Source organism: Panulirus ornatus, chromosome 18 (genome assembly GCF_036320965.1).
Source record: "Panulirus ornatus isolate Po-2019 chromosome 18, ASM3632096v1, whole genome shotgun sequence".
Classification (NCBI taxonomy): Eukaryota; Metazoa; Arthropoda; class Malacostraca; order Decapoda; family Palinuridae; genus Panulirus; species Panulirus ornatus.
Window position 1 is genome coordinate 50,634,321 of NC_092241.1, and position 22,603 is coordinate 50,656,923.

At 45.8% G+C, this 22,603-nt stretch overlaps 1 protein-coding gene across 3 annotated transcripts in view; it reads right to left on the reverse strand.

Annotated features, from left to right (window-relative positions):
* Window positions 1–22,603, reverse strand: part of Lasp (LIM and SH3 domain protein Lasp) — a 459,511-nt gene that overhangs the window by 52,314 nt on the left and 384,594 nt on the right. For all 3 annotated transcript variants that reach the window (XM_071673158.1, XM_071673156.1, XM_071673159.1), the window contains 2 exons: window positions 7,002–7,102; window positions 3,761–3,840 (listed from right to left, as the gene is read on the reverse strand). In XM_071673158.1, the coding sequence (XP_071529259.1) occupies window positions 3,761–3,840; window positions 7,002–7,102 (181 nt within the window). The remainder of the gene's footprint in view (window positions 1–3,760; window positions 3,841–7,001; window positions 7,103–22,603) is intronic.

The window sequence follows — 22,603 nt, forward strand, 5'->3', positions numbered from 1 at the left end:
TTTTATGAGGTGTACTTGAGTTTAAGAATAATAGAAGAATAGCTATGAAAATTTTCCAAGCAGAAATAAAGGCACAATTACATTCAGGAGAAAGTAAGTTTCATGGCCTGATATGCTATCACCTATCTCATCTGAGAAGCAGGCTGCAACTTGGAATCAGTGTATGTCCACAGAAAATGTGGGTTGCTTCATTAATTATACAAAACTGATCAAGTGGAAGTAAGAGGGCATTACATGAGAAATATGTGTACATAAGTGATTGGAGCAATAAAGAAATGGTATGATAATGGTATCAGCAGAATCATTTAGAGAAAATCATTAGTGGTGCTGTAGTGTGAATGTAACAAAGGAAAACAATCATCAATGGGGATAGGGGCAAGCCCTTACTCTCTCCCAAGGTTGTGCAGCATAAACCAAATGGTCTCCTATGTATACCATAAAACCATATGTAATTCAATCAAGTTACAAATGAATATTTCTCATTAAACATAATCATGACTTGTATGCATGACCAAACAAATAGCCACTGACATCATTCATAGGCAATGTTGAATTCACTGAGCTTGTTCTCCAATCATCAGCAACAGTAAAAGCTTTTCATTAAGGTCCCTGACAACAAACAAGTTATGTGAACCTGATATAAAGTGCTTGTTAAAACACACTGTGCTAGCATAAAAAGAATTCTACTAGCAAGCCTTAAACCTTTGCCCACTGAGGCAGGAGCTGGGAGAACTTAACCACTTGGCCAATAGGCCATAAGAAAGAGAAACTGGCTATTAGACTAATCAAATATCCATTAGTCCAGGGGATAAGCACTGCTGCCTCTGTAGTATGAAGTTCAAGGCTCACTGATGGGGGCATTTACACGTTCAATGAAGTGTGCATGGTTATGCACTTATTTCAAGATTGTATAACCCCTGGGGTGTCAATGAACTCGGTAAAAAGCTATCACTGGTTGCTGATGCAAGGCAAACTGGCCCAGAATAAATCCACATTGCTATATATATATATATATATATAAGAAGAACAGATATTTGATTAGCTGAAAAGCTGGTTCCTTCAGTGAATAAGTGGACAACCGCTTCTGCCTACTGTAATCTTGGAGCAGAGGTTCGAGGCTCAATAGTGGTATTAATACACAAAAGTAAACAGCATAAAAAACTGAAAAATGAATGAGAAATGTGGAAGTTTCAGCTTAAATTTGATCTTAATCAAGTAATGACCTGAGAACCAGCAATCTAATGCAAGGATCAAGTTTATAGCCTCCTACAGACAGAGTGTCTGGAGAGAAGACCTAGAAAAGTGTAAGGCGATGGAGCATGCTAGGGATGTATGTTTGAACAGGGCAATCTGGAGACTTTTCTGTTGTGGCCATAACTCTAAAGGGAAGTTCTAAAGAGGAACAAGGCACTGGAGGTATAGACATACACAGAAGAGAGATTGAAATTTTTGTACTTCAAAGTAAATCATGATTCAGTTATTCTAAATTTTCTACAATTACTCAAACACAGTAATAGGATGTTATCATTCTCATGAAGAGCATGACTAATTCAGTAACTAGAGGAATACAGTATTATTTGTGCTAGGTGATATAACTGCATGCTTGTGTTCTCTAATCTGTGCAACATCATCTCTCCTAGTTTTTTCTATACAGACTAAAGTGCAACTTTTGATGGGTATGAAATGCACACAAGCCTTACCCTCCTCAATACTGTTAAATGGTACTTCAGTACTCATACTTTAACTGCTGATAAATATAGAAAGGTTTGTTTCAATTAACATATCAAAATACAGTACTACATCATGGAGTGTATGGTCAGAAGTATTTTGCAAGCAAAATAGCTTTAATAGCCTTAAAATAACTGACTCACAGGCTGGTCTGGATATTTCAATGTGTTGGAGAATTTTGTATAATGGCCTGGCTTTCACATTAGGATGTAGATGCCATTTGTCTGCATTAAGAAAAATGTGTGAAAGAAAGAGAGTTGCCTCAAAATCTATAAATAAGAAGGAAAGCAAAATATGAACATGAAAAGAAAGGCAGAGGGTAGAAAAATATCGGAAAGGTAAAAAATAGGAATGTTTGAAGGAGAGGAAGAAGTTCAAAAATGTGCAGCAAAACATTAAGCTGGCATTACTGTTTGAAGGCTGCCAAACACAACCTTTTTCCTGTGGTGGCACTCATTGAAGTGATCAAGTATTATAGGTATCAACATGAAACAAAAATGTTAACAGAAGGAAAGAGAAACTGTGCACAAGAAATTATGCAGTGAAAAAAAAAAAAATCCTGCAAAATAAGGGTGGAATCTGATGACTAGTGCATGGACTGAGTATACCAACTTCAACTGGGACGTACTTGTATAAAGATGAAAGGATAAAAAGAGAGAGCCAGTGCTATTTTCACCATCCTCATTCATGATAAGCATTATGAAATAGAATATTATGTAATAAGGAGCAGTAGAATTTCAAATCGAAATTCTGTTAAAACAATTTGGGGAAAATTCAGTTTCTGTGCATACACAACTTATTATTTCTACACTATATATCACCTCCAATCAGCATAATCTAAAAATAATTCAGTTCTAATTTTCTTTATACCAACTGCCTCTCCTGCCTTAATGTGGTAACATCAAGAAATAAAGAACAACAGCCTCATTTGCACACATCCACTCTCTAGCTGTCATGTACAAAGTACTACAACCAGAAGCTACCACCCATAGGTAAATCCCAAACTATCTCATGATTTACTTTGATCACTTCATATGACCTGGTTCAACCCACTGACAGCATGTCATCCCATTCCCTCAGTTTTAGCACATAAATCCAATTCATTCTACCTAAGGCATGCCTCTTCCCCTCCTGAATAGCCTGATACCCCAACACCATTTTCAATCCATTTTTCCATCTCTTTTTCCTTCCTCCACTTTACACAAGTAGATTCTCTTTGCCTTTTGTTGCTCTTTCACTCCATATATCTGAACCATTTCAACACCTCCTGGTCATTTTCACCCAGACTGCACTTATTACCACACCTATTTCCTATGTCATTGCTTGCACCATCAACCCAACTCATACCACATATCTTCCTCAAGCATTTCAATTCCAAGACAGCTACCCTCTTACAAGATTCACATCATACAATGCTGGGACTAATATCTTTTCACACATACCCATCTTTGCCCTGTCAGACACAGACCTCTCCTTCCACACACTCTTTAATATATCCTGGACCTTAAGCCCCTCTCCCAACCTACCGCACATTTCAGCCCCTATAGTTCCAACTGCTGCCACATCCATTGTGAGGTACCCAATACATTCCATTTTCCCTAAGCCCTTCTCATTCAAACTTAAACCACCCTGTCTCATCCCTCTGTTGCATCTCATTACCTTACTTTTGTTATCATTTACTCTAAACTTTCTTCTTTCAAAGAGTCTGCCAAGCTCTGTCACTGGCTTTGGAAGATTATGGAGTTTCACTTCTTAACATATTCAAGTACCAATGCACAGGCATTTATGTTAAGGCAACTGAAAAATAAATTCATAACAATTAGAAGAAAACCTTACACGAAAAGCAATAAAGAGAACTGAACCACATTTGCTTAAACCTTCACGGACCCACAAAAAGGATTATTGTCCTGAACTACAGCCAAGATATTGTTCAGGCAGAGATTTACTACATGAACATACTTATCACTTATAAAATGGTATGAATGCATAATGGGGTAACCTGAAAGATGATAAAAAAATCTGGAGACATTACCTTCATCCTCGTCATTTGGTTCTGCCCGTTTACGTTCCATTTCGGACTTCTTTGCCAATTCCCCATGATATATCACATTACTAGAAGAAAATATGGAGTGTTAAACAAAACCTAAGTTTTTATACAAAATTCAAGAAAATACAATAGTATTCACACAGCTGCTGCATAAACATATGAAGTCTTTTTATACAAAATTCAATAAAATGCAATATTGTTCACCTATCTGCTGCATTAGTCATCACTGGTTTTCAGCTCAACTAAATATTAGTTCTTAGAACCACTTGAGTATTCTAAGTTCATAAACAAACACAACACTTATAGTCACCTTCTAACCCTCTCTTACCAGCCTGATGCCTTCAATTCCCCCTCCTTCCATCATCAGTCTGATGTCACCAATTCTCCCTACCTCCATCATCAAACTAATGTCACTAACTCTCTCTCCCTACACCAGTCTAATGCCACCACCTCACCCTCCCTCCTTTACCTGTTTAATGCCTCCACCCTTCCCACAAACCAAAACCAATCTGATGCCAGCACCTCTCACTCCTTCCCTTTCCAGCTTGATATCACCACCTCTCCCTCCTTTCATTATCAGCATGACGCTACTAGCTCTCCCTCCCTCACCACCCTGAAGCCACTTGAAAGCAACCAGGTAAGGATAATACAGTATCATTAAGGCAAGAGTAGTTCCTGGGAAAATACCAAAACGGTACATGACAGTGTTATGCGACTGCCCTACAAGGATGTCAGGATGATTATCTAATGCAATACCTGGGAATCTTTCTCTGGAAAGACCCCAATCATCCCATCTGAAATGCCCTCTGGAAGGTTTTATGGCGAGGAAGGAAAGTGTGTAAGGCATGTCTATGAGTAGGAAGAGAGGAGAGTGTGTGGCTCCAAGCAAAGGCTGGTCTGTAGCAATGGTGTGTGATGCCATTACAGCTGTTGATTTTGTTTATGGATGGGGTGGTGAGGGAGGTAAATGCAGAAGTCTTAAAAAGGAGTGAGTATGCTGTCTGTATGGAATGAAGGGGTGGAGAGGTTCTGGGAGCATCGAAGAATGTGTGGAAAGAGAGATATAGAAGTCCCAACAATGTTGCATGGATGTGAAGCATGGGCTTTGGATGAGGATATGTGGAAGAGTGTGGAAGTGTTGGAAATGAAATTTTTGAGGACAATATGTACTGTGAGGCAGTTTGATTGAGTAAATAATAAAAGGGTAAGACAGAGGTGTGGAAATAAAAAAGTGTGGTTGAAAGAGCTGATGAGGGTGTGCTGAAATGATTTGGACATATGGAGTGAATGAGTGAGGAAAGGATGACAAAGAGGATAGATGAGTCAGAAGTGAAAGGGACAAGGAGTAGGAGGACACCAAAATGGAGATGGAAAGATGGAATGAAAAAAGATTTTGAGTGATCGTGGCCTGAACATGTAGTAGGATGAAAGGCATGCTGGGGACAGTTTGAATTAGAACAATGTGGTATATAGGGGTTGCTGTGCTATCAGTGGACTGAACAATGCTGTGTGAAGCAGCTAAGGGAAACTAGGGAAAGGTTTGTGGGGCCCAGTTGTGGACAGGGGGCTGTGGTTTCTGTGCATTGCATATGACAGCAAGAGAATGGATGAGAGCGAATGTGGCTTTTCTTTGTTCTTGGAGCTATCTCCCTAACACAGGAAATGTCAATCAAGTATGGAAACAGAAAAAACTGGGGATCTAAGAATTCACATGGAGTGACCATAGAAACATTCAAAAGAGGATCAAACATGTTTGAAAACTATACTGGGTGAATCTAGAATAGATAACTATGCTAAAGGAGTAGCAGCTACAAAAACATTATTCAACAAAAAAGATGACAAGAAGAGGGGAGGCAGTTAAAAGAAACATTGTTCTTCAAAATGCAATTCAAATGATGAGGGCTACCCACTAGCCATGTTGCCATGGTAAAGTCTTATTGTAGATATTCACAGGTATGATGATAAATACTGCCTACATCACAAGGGTTGGTGGCATCAGGGTAGTAAGAGAGGAAGTGGTGGCATCAAGCTAATCATTACTTATTTACTTGTGAATGTTTTTATGGAAAGGTTCTGCCTAAAAACAGGGATTTGGGCATAACACTCACCACAGGGAAATTTACAGTTGCGAAGGACGAGTTGTGTGAGTTATGTGTTGTTGAGTGTTATGTGTGAGATGGAGACTGTATGTTTGTAGGCTGAATGCTAGCAGCCAACATGTGGGTTAGGTGAAAAGAAAAGACACTTACCTGAGCCATTCGAGCACAACTTGAAAGCTACTGAAGCACAGTGATCACTAACCCTACCAACACCCAGGTGGGCAGCACTGGTGAAGCTTCCCTGGTAGGCAGCCACCAAACACGGAGCTTCTGATAGTACTACCCACCTTAGGTATCAGGATGGTTAGTGACAGCTGCAAAGTTAGCTAACACTCAGGTAGCTGTCAAGCTTTACTCAAATGGCCAAGGTACCTGTCTTTTCTTTTAGCCACCCACACATATGCTGCTAGAATTCAGTCTGCAAACATACAATCTCTCAATCTCAGAATTTGACAACACAATTTGTTCTTCATAATTCTACATTTTCCTGCACTATACATGAGCCCTACCTTTTGGCAGAATTCTGGTGTAAGTAATTGTAAGTTATCACCTTTCACTCTCCATCACCAGCCTAATGACATAACCTATTCCTTTTTCCACCACCAACCAGATGCCAACACCTCTCCTTTCAAAACTGGCCTGATGCTACCACCCATCCCTCCCTCCATCACCAGCCTGATGCCACCACCTCTCCCTCCCTTCATCACCAGGCTGATGCCACTACCTCTCCCTCCCTTCTCACCAGCCTAATGCCACTACCTCTCCCTCCCTCCATCACCAGCCTGATGCCAACACCTCTCCCTCCCTTCATCACCAGGCTGATGCCACTACCTCTCCCTCCCTTCTCACCAGCCTAATGCCACTACCTCTCCCTCCCTCCATCACCAGCCTGATGCCAACACCTCTCCCTCCCTTCATCACCAAGCTGATGCCATTACCTCTCCCTCCCTTCATCACCAGGCTGATGCTACTACCTCTCCCTCCCTCTATCACCAGCCTAATGACACCACCTCTCCCTCCCTCCATCACCAGCCTGATGCCACCACCTCTCCCTCCCTCCACCACATGCATGGTGCAATCATCTCTCCCTGCCTCCAACCTGATACCATTGCCTCTCACTCCCTCACCTGATGATCTGTGTGTTCTTCTTGAGCCGCTGGGTCTCTGGATCGTCAGCCACCTGGGTGAATTTGGCCTTGTTCTTCTCGAAGTCTGCATGGTACTGTACCTGTTGAGGGGATCCACCATTACTGCCATACACTCATATGAGAGAGAGAGAGAGAGAGAGAGAGAGAGAGAGAGAGAGAGAGAGAGAGAGAGAGAGAGAGAGAGAGAGAGAGAGAGAGAGAGAGACCCGGTTTGACTCAGTCAACCAAGAGCTACATTATCTTTCTTCAGCCTCTACCTACCTCTAACTATACCAATCATCCGCTTTTAACCTGGTGAACAGGGCCGTCTTGATACACCCAACTGTGCCAGTTTTGAGAGTCAGGTCAATGAACATGAGTGTGGTTAAGGACCTCATAAATAATACGTGAACTTTAAACATCCTTTCACTTGGCTGAGGAATTTAAGAGATCATTTTACCTTGTGAAGAACGAGTTCTTTATTACTGTAACAAAACACTTAAGGTAAGTCAATATTCACTCTAAATACTCTGTATTCGGTATAAACACATCGTCTTCACTGCCAAGTCCAGGGTGTTGACTAATAAGGAAAAATACACTTGGCTTCTCATCATTCACATACTGGGTATGGAGGGTGCCTTGTTACGTCACAGCCACCCTCTGTGACGTCACATTCCATCCGCTCTGGGATTGGCCCTTCCCCCGGACGGGGAGGGTCGGACCCCGATGCTAATACATATCCCCCCCCCCCCCCAACCCCCGCGGTCTGTGGCGTCAAAATCGTCCTCTGTGACGTCAGAGGAAGGTGGGAGGCGCTGTGATTGGCCCCTTCCTGCTGAGGATGTCCCAGCCCGCCCCAGACACGGGTGACTCAGGGCGAAACCTCGCGCCCGGAGCCGCCGCGCGCAAGACTTTACCTTATAATTATCATGACTGGTTTTTGTCAACGCGCCGTTTTCGTAAGTGAGCGGCGGTCCACGGCACCCACTGATAGAGCAAACCATGGTCTGATTGCCGACGTTTTTGGTCGTTGGCATGATCATTCGCCACAGATTCTATTGACGTTAAAAAATAAAAAGTCTCACTTTCACCCCCTATCCCCTTTTATGATATTTTCTTTTTTCTTTGCCTTCACCTCTTTTCAACTGAGCCTATGAGTTATATAAAGTTAGGCTGGGTTACATAGGAAGTTGTTTAAGGTTCAACCTAATCCAATGGTATGGTAATTTTTTTTGGTAAGTTAGGCTTAGGGTAGATTCCCCCGGGCATGTCAAACTACACCTAGAGCTCTCTCTCTCTCTCTCTCTCTCTCTCTCTCTCTCTCTCTCTCTCTCTCTCTCTCTCTATCAATAACAGCTAATAAAAAAAAAAGACTAAGACAGACCCGTGCGTGGACAATGTACGCACCCCAAGCATAAAACTGTACTTACAATAACATATTTGTGAACATTTTCAACGTGATGGGATAGAATGCATATTTGGACACCATATTTTCCCTCGACTTTGCACAGGTCTCTGACAGCGTAAAGCACATTACATTTGAACAGCGAGAAAGGAGAGAGAGAGAGAGAGAGAGAGAGAGAGAGAGAGAGAGAGAGAGAGAGAGAGAGAGAGAGAGAGAGAGAGACGCTAGATCATGGGCAAGACAGAGCGATGGATCAGAGGAGAATTTTGAACTAAAGGAAGACTGAAGGGTAAATCAGTCGCAAACGGAACCACGTCTGGTGAAGAATGTTCCATTTAAGGGTAACGCGAGGAACTCACGAACTTCAAACTCCCGCTAGGCTCACCTTTGCGCTAGGCTCAACTCGCACTGGGCTCATTTCACACGACTCGCACTAGACTCAACTCGCACGACTCAACTCGCACTGGGGTAAATTCACACTAGGCTCAACTCGCACTAGACTCAACACACACTAGACTCAACTCGCACTAGACTCAATTCATACTGGGCTCAACTCGCACTATGCTCAACTGACACTAGGCTCAACTCGCACTGGGGTCAATTCACACTAACTAGGCTCACACGCACTAGGCTCAATTCACACTAGGCTCAACTCACACTAGGCTCAATTCATACTAGGCTCAACTCGCACTATGCTCAACTCACACTAGGCTCAATTCACACTAGACTCAACTCGCGCTGGGGTCAACTCGCACTAGACATATTAAGGGGCTCCTAGCCTGATGGAAGAAGGTTCACCCAGCCCTCTGTCTCAACATCCACGAGGGGGAGGGACAAGAAGGCTATACTAACCTCAAACCAAGCTGGCACTCAATCAACTCTCCCTAGACAGTCAAGTGGGCTGGTAGTTAGGGAGAAAGAAAGAAAGGAAAGAGGAGAGGGAGAAAAGTCCCGTCAGAGGCCCCTGGGGGTCGGGTTTCCACACACACACACACACACACACACACACACACTCCACACACCGGGGCTAAGGGAAGGGAGGACCCTGACCAAATGGTGTCATACCTTCCCAACCATTATTCTCGCCTCCATTATACGGTATGTACATTGCCACGGCCGTACAGCGTACACTGAACCTCCTTCAAACATTCAACGGTTCTTCTTTTTTCTTTTCTGAGTTCGAAGAAAATGAGACGAAGCTAATATAGCAGTTGTTAGTAGCTTCTGGCTATATCATAGCATCATTCGCTATAAACACAGTCAACAACACACACACACACACACACATCATCTGCTATAAACAGTCAACAATACACACACACACACACACACACACACACACACACACACACACACATCATCTGCTATAAACACAGTCAACAACACACACACACACACACACACACACACACACACACACACACACACACACACACACACATCATCTGCTATAAACAGTCAACAATACACACACACACACACACACACACACACACACACGGAATAGAGTGGACACCGTGAAATAATAATAATAATAATTATAATAATAATAATAATAATAATAATAACAATAATAATAATAATAATAATAATAATAATAATAATAAGGTCTTACTCAGCAGCCATGCGTACAACCATATAACCCAGGTTACTACGGTCCAAGGGAGGCAGAGGGAGAGGCCCCCCTCCCCCCCACACACCCACACACACACATACACACCCCATATTCCTTTGTGGGGTTTCCCACCAACCACCCCCACCCCCACCTCCCCCGGGGTTTCCCAACAACCATTCCCCCCTAAACCCCCCACCACCACCCCATTTCACCCCACCTCCCTCCCGCCTACATCCAGTGACCTAACCTTTTCCTTGACCACTTACTAATCTCCCCACACTACTCCTCACCCCCACACACCCCACACTCCAACCTAACCCCCACAACCACTCACCACCCTAAGGACCATTTGACACTCCCACGACCAACACAGTTAACCCTCCCCCTCGCCTCCCCCACAAGAATCATAACTACCTAACCACCCAATCACCCTCTCCTCTCCCCCCACAAGGACCATAACTTACCCAACCCCCCCTCCCCTCCCCCCCACAAGTATCATAACTACCTAACTACCCAACACCCCCCCCCTCCTCCCCGCCCCCACCAACGACCGACTAGCAGACCTTAACGATAGTTGAAGAGGGGGGGAGGGAGGGTCCCAGGGCCATCCCGAACGAGGTTGACCAACGTACGTCAATCCCGGGACCTACTTCGCGCACCCCACCCGCCCACAGGGTGTGGGGGGCGCGGCGGGCGCGCGGGAGCGCCCCATCAAGGCGCCGCTCTTTAACGGCTAAAATCAAAATTAAAAAGAATCAGTTGTAACCCGCGTTGCTCCCCCTCCTCAAGTGCTCTACCCCCCCTGCTCAAGTCAAGACTGCTGGTGGAGGAGGAGAGGAGGAGGAGGAGGAGGAGGAGCCGGAACCATCCACACCCCCCCCCCCCCGCAGAACTATCGTGTTCCTCCCCCTGTTCAAGTGCTCTCCCCCCTACTCAAGTCAAGACTGCTGGAGGAGGTGGAGGAGGAGCCGGGCGGCGGAACCATAACCCCCTACAAGTATCGCGTTGCTCCCCCTGTTCAAGTGCTCTCCCCCCTGCTCAAGTCAAGACTGCTGGAGGAGGAAGAGGAAGGGGCTCCCCCCCCCCCCCTGCTCAAGTCAAGACTGCTGGAGGAGAAGGAGGAAGGGCTCCCCCCCCCCTGCTCAAGTCAAGACTGCTGGAGGAGAAGGAGGAAGGGCTCCCCCCCCTGCTCAAGTCAAGACTGCTGGAGGAGGAGGAGGAGCGGCGGGCCGTGGTCGTCTATGCTTCCAGCACAGCCCGGGCGGGCGGGAGGCAAGGAGGCAGGGACCTGATTTGTTGACAGTGTTCCTGTACCAGACGGCACATGTGAAAGTTCAGTGTGACCAGGAGCTGCTCCTCCTCCTTCTTCTCCTTCTTCCACAGTTCCTCCTCCTCCTTCTTCCACAGTTCCTCCTCCTCCTCCTTCTTCCACAGTTCCTCCTCCTCCTCCTTCTTCCACAGTTCCTCCTCCTCCTCCTTCTTCCACAGTTCCTCCTCCTCCTCCTTCTTCCACAGTTCCTCCTCCTCCTTCTTCCCCAGTGGGATCCGTGGCAGCGGGCCATCAACCTCCAGGGGCACGATGGAAACCGTGCCATCCAGGGGTTCATCCAGCTGTGTGTGTGTCCTCAGGTGGTTATCATTCATCCAGCTGTGTGTGTGTCCTCAGGTGGTGGTTATCATCCATCCAGCTGTGTCCTCAGGGGGTGGTTATCATACCTCTCCGAGCGTCTTGGGGGCGGGGCTCGGGGGCGGCCCGAGGGAGAGAGAGAGAGAGGCGTATGTATGTGTGTATATACATATATATATATATATATATATATATATATATATATATATACCCCACCCCCCACACTACCAACACCCCATGCCCCACACTACCAACACCCCATGCCCCACACTACCAACACCCAACACCCCACACTACCAAAACCCTCACGCCCCACACTACCAACACCCCACGCCCCACACTACCAACACCCCCACGCCCCACATTACCAACAACCCCACGCCCCACATTACCAACAACCCCACGCCCCACATTACCAACAACCCCACGCCCCACACTACCAACACCCCACGCCCCACACTACCAACACCCCACGCCCCACACTACCTACCCCCACGCCCCACATTACCAACACCCCCAAGCCCCACACTACCAACACTCCACGCCCCACATTACCAACACCCCACGCCCCACACTACCAACACCCCAAGCCCCACACTACCAACACCCTCACGCCCCACACTACCAACACCCAACACCCCACACTACCAACACCCCCACGCCCCACACTACCAACACCCCACGCCCCACACTACCTACCCCCACGCCCCACACTATCTTCCCCCACGCCCCACACTACCTTCCCCCACGCCCCACACTACCTTCCCCCACGCCCCACCTGGGGCCTGCTTGACGGGCCCCGTCACAACCATATATGTACATGTATTTTGGGCTTCACACGTCGCAGCTCCCACAACCCTTTCCTCCACCTGCGGGCACGCGGGCACACACACACACACACACACACACACACACACACACACACACACACACGTGCCATTTCACCAGTGTCCTGGTTCATGTCTGTCTGGCCTAGTGTGTGTGTGTGTGTGTGTGTGTGTGTGTGTGTGTGTGTGTGTGTGTGTGTGTGTGTGTGCGTGTGTGTGTGTGTGTGTGTGTGTGTGTGTGTGTGTGCTAGTGTGAGTGAGTGTGTGTGTGTGGGGGGGGATGGCACACAGCTGGCACTGTCGAGGGTTGAAGACACTGGTCATGATCCGTGGCACTGGTGACCGGCCAGGGGTCACAGTGCCAAGTAATGACCCAGTGTCACTACTTCCAGGCCAGAGGTCACAGTGCCAGGTAGTGACCCACTCATTATTTCTAGGTTAAAGGTCATAGTGCCAGGTAGTGACCCAGTGTCACTACTTCCAGGTCAGGGGTCACAGTGCCAGGTAGTGACCCAGTGTCACTAGTTCCAGGTCAGAGGTCACAGTGCCAGGTAGTGTGACCCAGTGTCACTACTTCCAGGTCAGGGGTCACAGTGCCAGGTAGTGACCCAGTGTCACTACTTCCAGGCCAGAGGTCACAGTGCCAGGTAGTGTGACCCAGTGTCACTAGTTCCAGGTCAGAGGTCACAGTGCTAGGTAGTGACCCAGTGTCACTAGTTCCAGGTCAGAGGTCACAGTGCTAGGTAGTGACCCAGTGTCACTACTTCCAGGTCAGAGGTCACAGTGCTAGACAGTGTGACCCAGTGTCAGTATCTCCAGGCCAGAGATCCTTTCTTAATCTTATCTTACCTACACTATCCTTTCTTAATCTTATCTTACCTACACTATCCATTCTTAAACTTACTTTACCCACATTATCCTTTTCTTAAACTTGTCTTACCTAAACTATCCTTCATTCACCTAAGCTTCCCTTCAGATATTTCTTACCTATACTCCCTCCCTTAACTACGTACCTGAACGCTGTATTACTCCCTCCCTTAACTACGTACCTGAACGCTGTATTACTCCCTCCCTTAACTACGTAACTGAACGCTGTATTACTCCCTCCCTTAACTACGTACCACCTGAACGCTGTATTACTCCCTCCCTTAACTACGTACCTGAACTCTGTATTACTCCCTCCCTTAACTACGTACCTGAACGCTGTATTACTCCCTCCCTTAACTACGTACCTGAACGCTGTATTACACCCTCCCTTAACTACGTACCTGAACGCTGTATTACTCCCTCCCTTAACTACGTACCTGAACGCTGTATTACTCCCTCCCTTAACTACGTAACTGAACGCTGTATTACTCCCTCCCTTAACTACGTACCACCTGAACGCTGTATTACTCCCTCCCTTAACTACGTACCTGAACTCTGTATTACTCCCTCCCTTAACTACGTACCTGAACGCTGTATTACTCCCTCCCTTAACTACGTACCTGAACGCTGTATTACTCCCTCCCTTAACTACGTACCTGAACGCTGTATTACTCCCTCCCTTAACTACGTACCTGAACGCTGTATTACTCCCTCCCTTAACTACGTACCTGAACGCTGTATTACTCCCTCCCTTAACTACGTACTTGAACGCTGTATTACTCCCTCCCTTAACTACGTACCTGAACGCTGTATTACTCCCTCCCTTAACTACGTACCTGAACGCTGTATTACTCCCTCCCTTAACTACGTACCTGAACGCTGTATTACTCCCTCCCTTAAATACGTACCTGAACGCTGTATTACTCCCTCCCTTAACTACGTACCTGAACGCTGTATTACTCCCTCCCTTAACTACGTACCTGAACGCTGTATTACTCCCTCCCTTAACTACGTACCTGAACGCTGTGTTACTCCTTCCCTTAACTACGTACTTGAACGCTGTATTACTCCCTCCCTTAACTACGTACCTGAACGCTGTATTACTCCCTCCCTTAACTACGTACCTGAACGCTGTATTACTCCCTCCCTTAACTACGTACCTGAACACTGTATTACTCCCTCCCTTAACTACGTACCTGAACGCTGTATTACTCCCTCACTTAACTACGTACCTGAATGCTGTATTACTCCCTCCCTTAACTACGTACCTGAACGCTGTATTACTCCCTCCCTTAACTACGTACCTGAACGCTGTATTACTCCCTCCCTTAACTACGTACCTGAACGCTGTATTACTCCCTCCCTTAACTACGTACCTGAACGCTGTATTACTCCCTCCCTTAACTACGTACCTGAACGCTGTATTACTCCCTCACTTAACTACGTACCTGAATGCTGTATTACTCCCTCCCTTAACTACGTACCTGAACGCTGTATCACTCCCTCCCTTAACTACGTACCTGAACGCTGTATTACTCCCTCCCTTAACTACGTACCTGAATGCTGTATTACTCCCTCCCTTAACTACGTACCTGAATGCTGTATTACTCCCTCCCTTAACCACGTACCTGAACGCTGTATTACTCCCTCCCTTAACTACGTACCTGAACGCTGTATTACTTCCTCCCTTAACTACGTACCTGAACACTGTATTACTCCCTCCCTTAACTACGTACCTGAACGCTGTATTACTCCCTCCCTTAACTACGTACCTGAACGCTGTATTACTCCCTCCCTTAACTACGTACCTGAACGCTGTATTACTCCCTCCCTTAACTACGTACCTGAACGCTGTATTACTCCCTCCCTTAACTACGTACCTGAACGCTGTATTACTCCCTCCCTTAACTACGTACCTGAACGCTGTATTACTCCCTCCCTTAACTACGTACCTGAACGCTGTATTACTCCCTCCCTTAACTACGTACCTGAATGCTGTATTACTCCCTCCCTTAACTACGTACCTGAACGCTGTATTACTCCCTCCCTTAACTACGTACCTGAACGCTGTATTACTCCCTCCCTTAACTACGTACCTGAACGCTGTATTACTCCCTCCCTTAACTACGTACCTGAACGCTGTATTACTCCCTCCCTTAACTACGTACCTGAACGCTGTATTACTCCCTCCCTTAACTACGTACCTGAATGCTGTATTACTCCCTCCCTTAACCACGTACCTGAACGCAGTATCACTCCCTCCCTTAACCACGTACCTGAACGCTGTGTTACTCCCTCCCTTAACTACGTATCTGAATGCTGTATTACTCCCTCCCTTAACTACGTACCTGAACGCTGTGTTACTCCCTCCCTTAACTACGTACCTGAACGCTGTGTTACTCCCTCCCTTAACTACGTACCTGAACGCTGTATTACTCCCTCCCTTAACCACGTACCTGAAGGCTGTAATACTCCCTCACTTAACTACGTACCTGAACGCTGTATTACTCCCTCCCTTAACTACGTACCTGAACGCTGTATTACTCCCTCCATTAACCACGTACCTGAAGGCTGTATTACTCCCTCACTTAACTACGTACCTGAACGCTGTATTACTCCCTTAACTACGTACCTGAACGCTGTATTACTCCCTCCCTTAACTACGTACCTGAACTCTGTATTACTCCCTCCCTTAACTACGTACCTGAACGCTGTATTACTCCCTCACTTAACTACGTACCTGAACGCTGTATTACTCCCTCACTTAACTATGTACCTGAACGCTGTATTACTCCCTCACTTAACTACGTATCTGAATGCTGTATTACTCCCTCACTTAACTACGTACCTGAACGCTGTGTTACTCCCTCCCTTAACTACGTACCTGAACGCTGTATTACTCCCTCACTTAACTACGTACCTGAACGCTGTATTACTCCCTCACTTAACTACGTACCTGAACGCTGTATTACTCCCTCCCTTAACTACGTACTTGAACGCTGTATTACTCCCTCCCTTAACCACGTACCTGAACGCTGTATTACTCCCTCCCTTAACTACGTACCTGAACGCTGTATTACTCCCTCCCTTAACTACGTACCTGAACGCTGTATTACTCCATCCCTTAACTACGTACCTGAACGCTGTATTACTCCATCCCTTAACTACGTACCTGAACGCTGTATTACTCCCTCCCTTAACTACGTACCTGATGTAATCCTCCAACCCACACAGGTATGAGCGCGCGCCTGGCATTGCCAGGACAATTTTCATGGTTGGCGGGGCCTGGGGTGTGCCAGCCAACACCTGACTAATATATACACCTTGACGCGTCACACACACACACACACACACACACACACACACACACACACACTGCGACAGGTACCCATTTGCTGACTCTGTCGCAACCAGGGGGATAAACACCTGGCTTGGATGTGGACCGACTGTTACGACCAAGGCTCGAACCCCCTGCGGGCCAATTATAAAGTGACCCACGGCCACTACTAACTTCGCACAGTGTGCGAAAGTTTGGGTGGGTTAGGGGGGTCCCAACTCAGACCATATATTCGAGACGGTGTATCCATCAGAGGGGCCCATCTCCGCTTAATACACACTGCCTGTGTATAAACCCATCTCCGCTTAATACACACTGCCTGTGTATAAACCCATCTCCGCTTAATACACACTGCCTGTGTATAAACCCATCTCCGCTTAATACACACTGCCTGTGTATAAACCCATCTCCGCTTAATACACACTGCCTGTGTATAAGGGACACAAACCTGGAAGCTACGTTGCTTACCAACATATAGAGGATTAACGTCCAGTGCTCACTGCCGCGTAGGGTTGAACACCACATCGTCTATATCAGTGGAGATATAAACACCCTTGTAACACCGAGAAGGGGGGTTAGGAAGGGAGCCAGCGTGCCACAAAGTTAAGGTAAGGTATGGTAAAGGTAAGGTGAGGTAAAGGTAAGGTGAGGTAAAGGTAAGGTAAGGTAAAAAGATGAGGTAAGGTAAGGTAAAGGTAAAGGAAAGGTAAGGCAAAGGTAAGGTAAGGTAAAGATAAGGTAAGGTAAAGGTAAGGTAAGATAAGGTAAGGTAAGGTAAAGGTAAAGGAAAGGTAAGGCAAAGGTAAGGTAAGGTAAAGATAAGGAAAGGTAAGGCAAAGGTTAGGTAAAGGTAAAGGTAAGGTAAGGTAAAGGTAATGTAAGGTAAAGGTAAGGAAAGGTAAGGTAAAAAGGTAAGGTAAGATTAGGTAAGGTAAGGTATAGGTAAGGTAAAAAGGTAAGGTAAAGATAAGGTAAGGTAAGGTAAGGTAAAGGTAAGGTAAGATAAGGTAAGGTAAGGTAAAGGTAAAGGAAAGGTAAGGCAAAGGTAAGGTAAGGTAAAGATAAGGTAAGGTAAAGGTAAGGTAAGATAAGGTAAGGTAAGGTAAAGGTAAAGGAAAGGTAAGGCAAAGGTAAGGTAAGGTAAAGATAAGGAAAGGTAAGGCAAAGGTTAGGTAAAGGTAAAGGTAAGGTAAGGTAAAGGTAATGTAAGGTAAAGGTAAGGAAAGGTAAGGTAAAAAGGTAAGGAAAGATTAGGTAAGGTAAGGTATAGGTAAGGTAAGGTAAAGGTAAGGTAAGATTAGGTAAGGTAAGGTATAGGTAAGGTAAAAAGGTAAGGTAAAGATAAGGTAAGGTAAGATAAAGGTAAGGTAAGGTAAGGTAAGGTAAGGTAAAGGTAAGGTAAGGAGGGGAGGAGGGAATCGGCGGCACTGGGGAGGAAAATATTTGGGGGTAGTGGTGGGGAGGAGGAGGTAATTAGGTAGGGTGGGGAGGGCAAGGGGTGTGGGTGGAAGGGTGGGGAGGTAAGGGGTGGAGTAAGGTAGCAGGAGAAGGGCTTCTCTGGGTGTGGAAACCTTACTATCACCCCCACCTACACACACACACACACACACACACACACACACACACACACACACACACAACACACACACAAACACAACACAACACACACAACACACACACACAACACACACACTACACACACACACAACACACACACACACAACCACACACACACACACACAACACACACAGTTGGCACACCCAGCACAAAGAACAGCGTAGACAGAGTCACACACACACGAACCGTGACCGCGAGAACACACCCCACAGAGGCTGAGGACACAGGAGACGGAGAAAAGAGGCATGAGGACACGGAGACGGAAAAGGCCGCGAGGACACAAGAGACGGAGAAGAGAGGCGTAGGACAGGAGACGGGCAAGAAGAGGGCTGAGGACAAAAACGGAGAAGAGCTGAGGACAGAGACGGGAGAGACGCGAGGACAGAACGGGAGAAGAGAGCGTGAGGACAGAGACGGGGAGAAGAGAGGCGGAGGACAGGAGACGGGGAGAAGAGAGGCGTCGAGGACAGGAGACGGGGAGAAGAGAGGCGCTGAGGACAAAAGACGGGAGAAGAGAGGCGTGAGGACAGGAGACGGGAGAAGAGAGGCGTGAGGACAGGGGACGGGAGAAGAGAGGCGTGAGGACAGAGACGGGGAGAAGAGAGGCGGAGGACAGGAGACGGGGAAGAGAGGCGTGAGGACAGAGACGGGGAGAAGAGAGGCGTGAGGACAGGAGACGGGGAGAAGAGAGGCGTGAGGACAGGGACGGGGAGAAGAGAGGCGGAGACAGGAGACGGGGAGAAGAGAGGCGTGAGGACAGGGACGGGGAAGAAAGCGAAAAGGGTTTAGGACAAGGAGACGGGGAGAGGAGGCTGGACAGGGACGGGGACGGGGTCGAGAGAACTCGAACGGGGAGAGGGCGCGAGGACAAAAGACGGGAGAAGAGAGGGGGGGACAGGAGACGGAGAAGAGAGGCGGAGGACAGAGAGGAGAAGAGAGGCTGAGGAAGAGAGAGGGGAGAGAGAGGGTGAGGATGGTGACTGGGGGAGTAGATTGTGTGGCTTCTGATGTCACAAGATGACGGGGACAGATGGAAAAGCGTGGAGGGAACCAAACGGGAAATGAGATGGTGTCTATCGACCGGAGACGTGGGAGGAAGAATAGGTGAGACGGAGCCGTGAGGAAGATCGAACCATGAGGACGAGAACGGGGAGAAGATGCACAGGTACATTAAGACGGGAACAGAAGGTTCTCGAGACAATACTAGAAAGATCTAGATAAGAATACAGGAAAAAAGCTGTTGAACTAATAGAATAAGAAGAAATAAGATAATGGATAAGTAATAAATGATAAGCATAAGTACAGGAACTGTGGAGAAAGACTAGGACAAGGAAGGGATAATAAAGAGAGGATGATATGACAAAAGACTGAAGAAAAGAGGTTGAGTAAAAAACGAGAGAAAAGTATGAATGAATGAAAGATAGAACCTGAGACAAAAAGAACGGGTAAGAAATAAAAGTCATTAATAAAGAGTACTGAGAAGAGAGGCTAGAGACAGACGGATGAAGAGAGCTGAGGAACAGGAGACGGGAGAAAAGAGGCGTGAGGACAGGAGACGGGGAGAAAGAGGCGCGAGACAAAAGACGGGGAGAAGAGAAGCGTGAGGACAGGAGACGGGGAGAAGAGAGGCGTGAGGACAGGAGACGGGGAGAAGAGAGGCGTGAGGACAGGAGACGGGGAGAAGAGAGGCGTGAGGACAGGAGACGGGGAGAAGAGAGGCGCGAGGACAAAAGACGGGGAGAAGAGAGGCGTGAGGACAGCAGACGGGGAGAAGAGAGGCGTGAGGACAGGAGACGGGGAGAAGAGAGGCGTGAGGACAGGAGACGGGGAGAAGAGAGGCGTGAGGACAGGAGACGGGGAGAAGAGAGGCGCGAGGACAGGAGACGGGGAGAAGAGAGGCGCGAGGACAGGAGACGGGGAGAAGAGAGGCGTGAGGACAGGAGACGGGGAGAAGAGAGGCGTGAGGACAGGAGACGGGGAGAAGAGAGGCGTGAGGACAGGAGACGGGGAGAAGAGAGGCGTGAGGACAGGAGACGGGGAGAAGAGAGGCGTGAGGACAGGAGACGGGGAGAAGAGAGGCGTGAGGACAGGAGACGGGGAGAAGAGAGGCGTGAGGACAGGAGACGGGGAGAAGAGAGGCGCGAGGACAGGAGACGGGGAGAAGAGAGGCGTGAGGACAGGAGACGGGGAGAAGAGAGGCGTGAGGACAGGAGACGGGGAGAAGAGAGGCGTGAGGACAGGAGACGGGGAAGACAAGCGCCAAAAATCTGGGTTTATATGACGTTATCAAGAGAGAGGGGGGGGGGTCTGCCCCCCTCCGCCCGAGTCACGTGACCCCGGGGGTCGAGATATCTCGCACGGGACGGGGTCGAGGACGCCTCCTCACAAGCCACGAGAGAGAGAGAGAGAGAGAGAGAGAGAGAGAGAGAGAGAGAGAGAGAGAGAGAGAGAGAGAGAGAGTGTGTGTGTGTGTGTGTGTGTGTGTGTGTGTGTGTGTGTGTGTGACCATTCTTGGATGTCTACATAGGTTGGAGGGGCCACACGTCCACTTTGGTCCCCACACCCAAGCTGGGTGGAGGGCAAAAATCCACATACGGAACCATCGTATGGTGTCTATCGACCGGTCCCGTGGGAAGGATGAACACCTAGGTTGAGTGTAGGCCGTCTGCCACACACGGCCCCCTCCCCCCAAAGATTCGAACCCATATGGGCACGAAGACCACCCCCTCTGAACAGAAGATGTCACATAGTCGTACCATGTGAATGAGGGAACACTGTATCAGTTTCTCTCTAATAAATACTAATACTAATACTAATAATAATAATAATAATAATAATAATAATAATGATAATAATAATAATAATAATAATAATAATAATAATAATAATGATGATAATAATAATAATGATAATAATAATAATAATGATGATAATAATAACAATAATAATAATAATAATAATAATAATAATAATAATAATAATAATAATAATAATAATGATGATAATAATAACAATAATAATAATAATAATAATAATAATAATAATAATAATAATAATAATAATAATGATAATAATAATAATAATAATAATAATAATAATAATAATAATAATAATAATAATAATAATAATAATAATAATAATAATAATAATAATAATAATCATAATAACAATAATAATAATAATAATAATAATAATAATAATAATAATAATGATAATAATAATAATAATAATAATAATAATAATAATAATAATAATAATAATGATAATAATAATAATAATAATAATAATAATAATAATAATAATCATAATAACAATAATAATAATAATGATAATAATAATAATAATAATAATAATAATAATAATAATAATAATAATAATAATGATAATAATAATAATAATAATAATGATAATAATAATAATAATAATAATAATAATAATAATAATAATAATAATCATAATAATAATCATAATAATAATAATAATAATAATAATCATAATAATAATAACAATAATAATAATAATGATAATAATAATAATAATAATAATAATAATAATAATAATAATAGGGGAGAAAGAATACTTCCCACGTATTCCCTGCGTGTCGTAGAAGGCGACTAAAAGGGAAGGGAGCGGGGGGCTGGAAATCCTCCCCTCTCGTTTTTTTTTTTTTTTTTTTTTTAATTTTCCAAAAGAAGGAACAGAGAAGGGGGCCAGGTGAGGATATTCCCTCAAAGGCCCAGTCCTCTGTTCTTAACGCTACCTCGCTATCGCGGGAAATGGCGAATAGTATGAAAAAAAAAAAAAAAATAATAATAATAACGTTTCAGTCGGCAACATAGCAGGTTTACAAGCAGTACACAGCAACGGAACCGACCGTGTTTGTGCCAGTGTGTCGTGGGGAAGACAGAATACCCGACACAGAATATCTTTTTAGAGATCTTCTTTTGAAATAGCTTCGACGAATATCTTGGGGCTCCAGTCGAAGGTGGGGGTGAGGGATTCATACTTCGTGCGCTCCCGCGTCAGTAGCAGGGCAAGTAAGTCCACCTTGAGGGAAGGAACTACAACAGGAACCACAACATACATATGTATAAGTGGACACTACCACCTTCGTGATGCCACACAATGCAATGGAGAGGACTTGTCGTCAACACATCATGTCGTGTTGTAAGTACCTGAGGGGAGGTTGTGGTTGATGTGTCGTGTTGTAAGTACCTGAGGGGAGGTTGTGGTTGATGTGTCGTGTTGTAAGTACTTGAGGGGAGGTTGTGGTTGATGTGTCGTGTTGTAAGTACCTGAGGGGAGG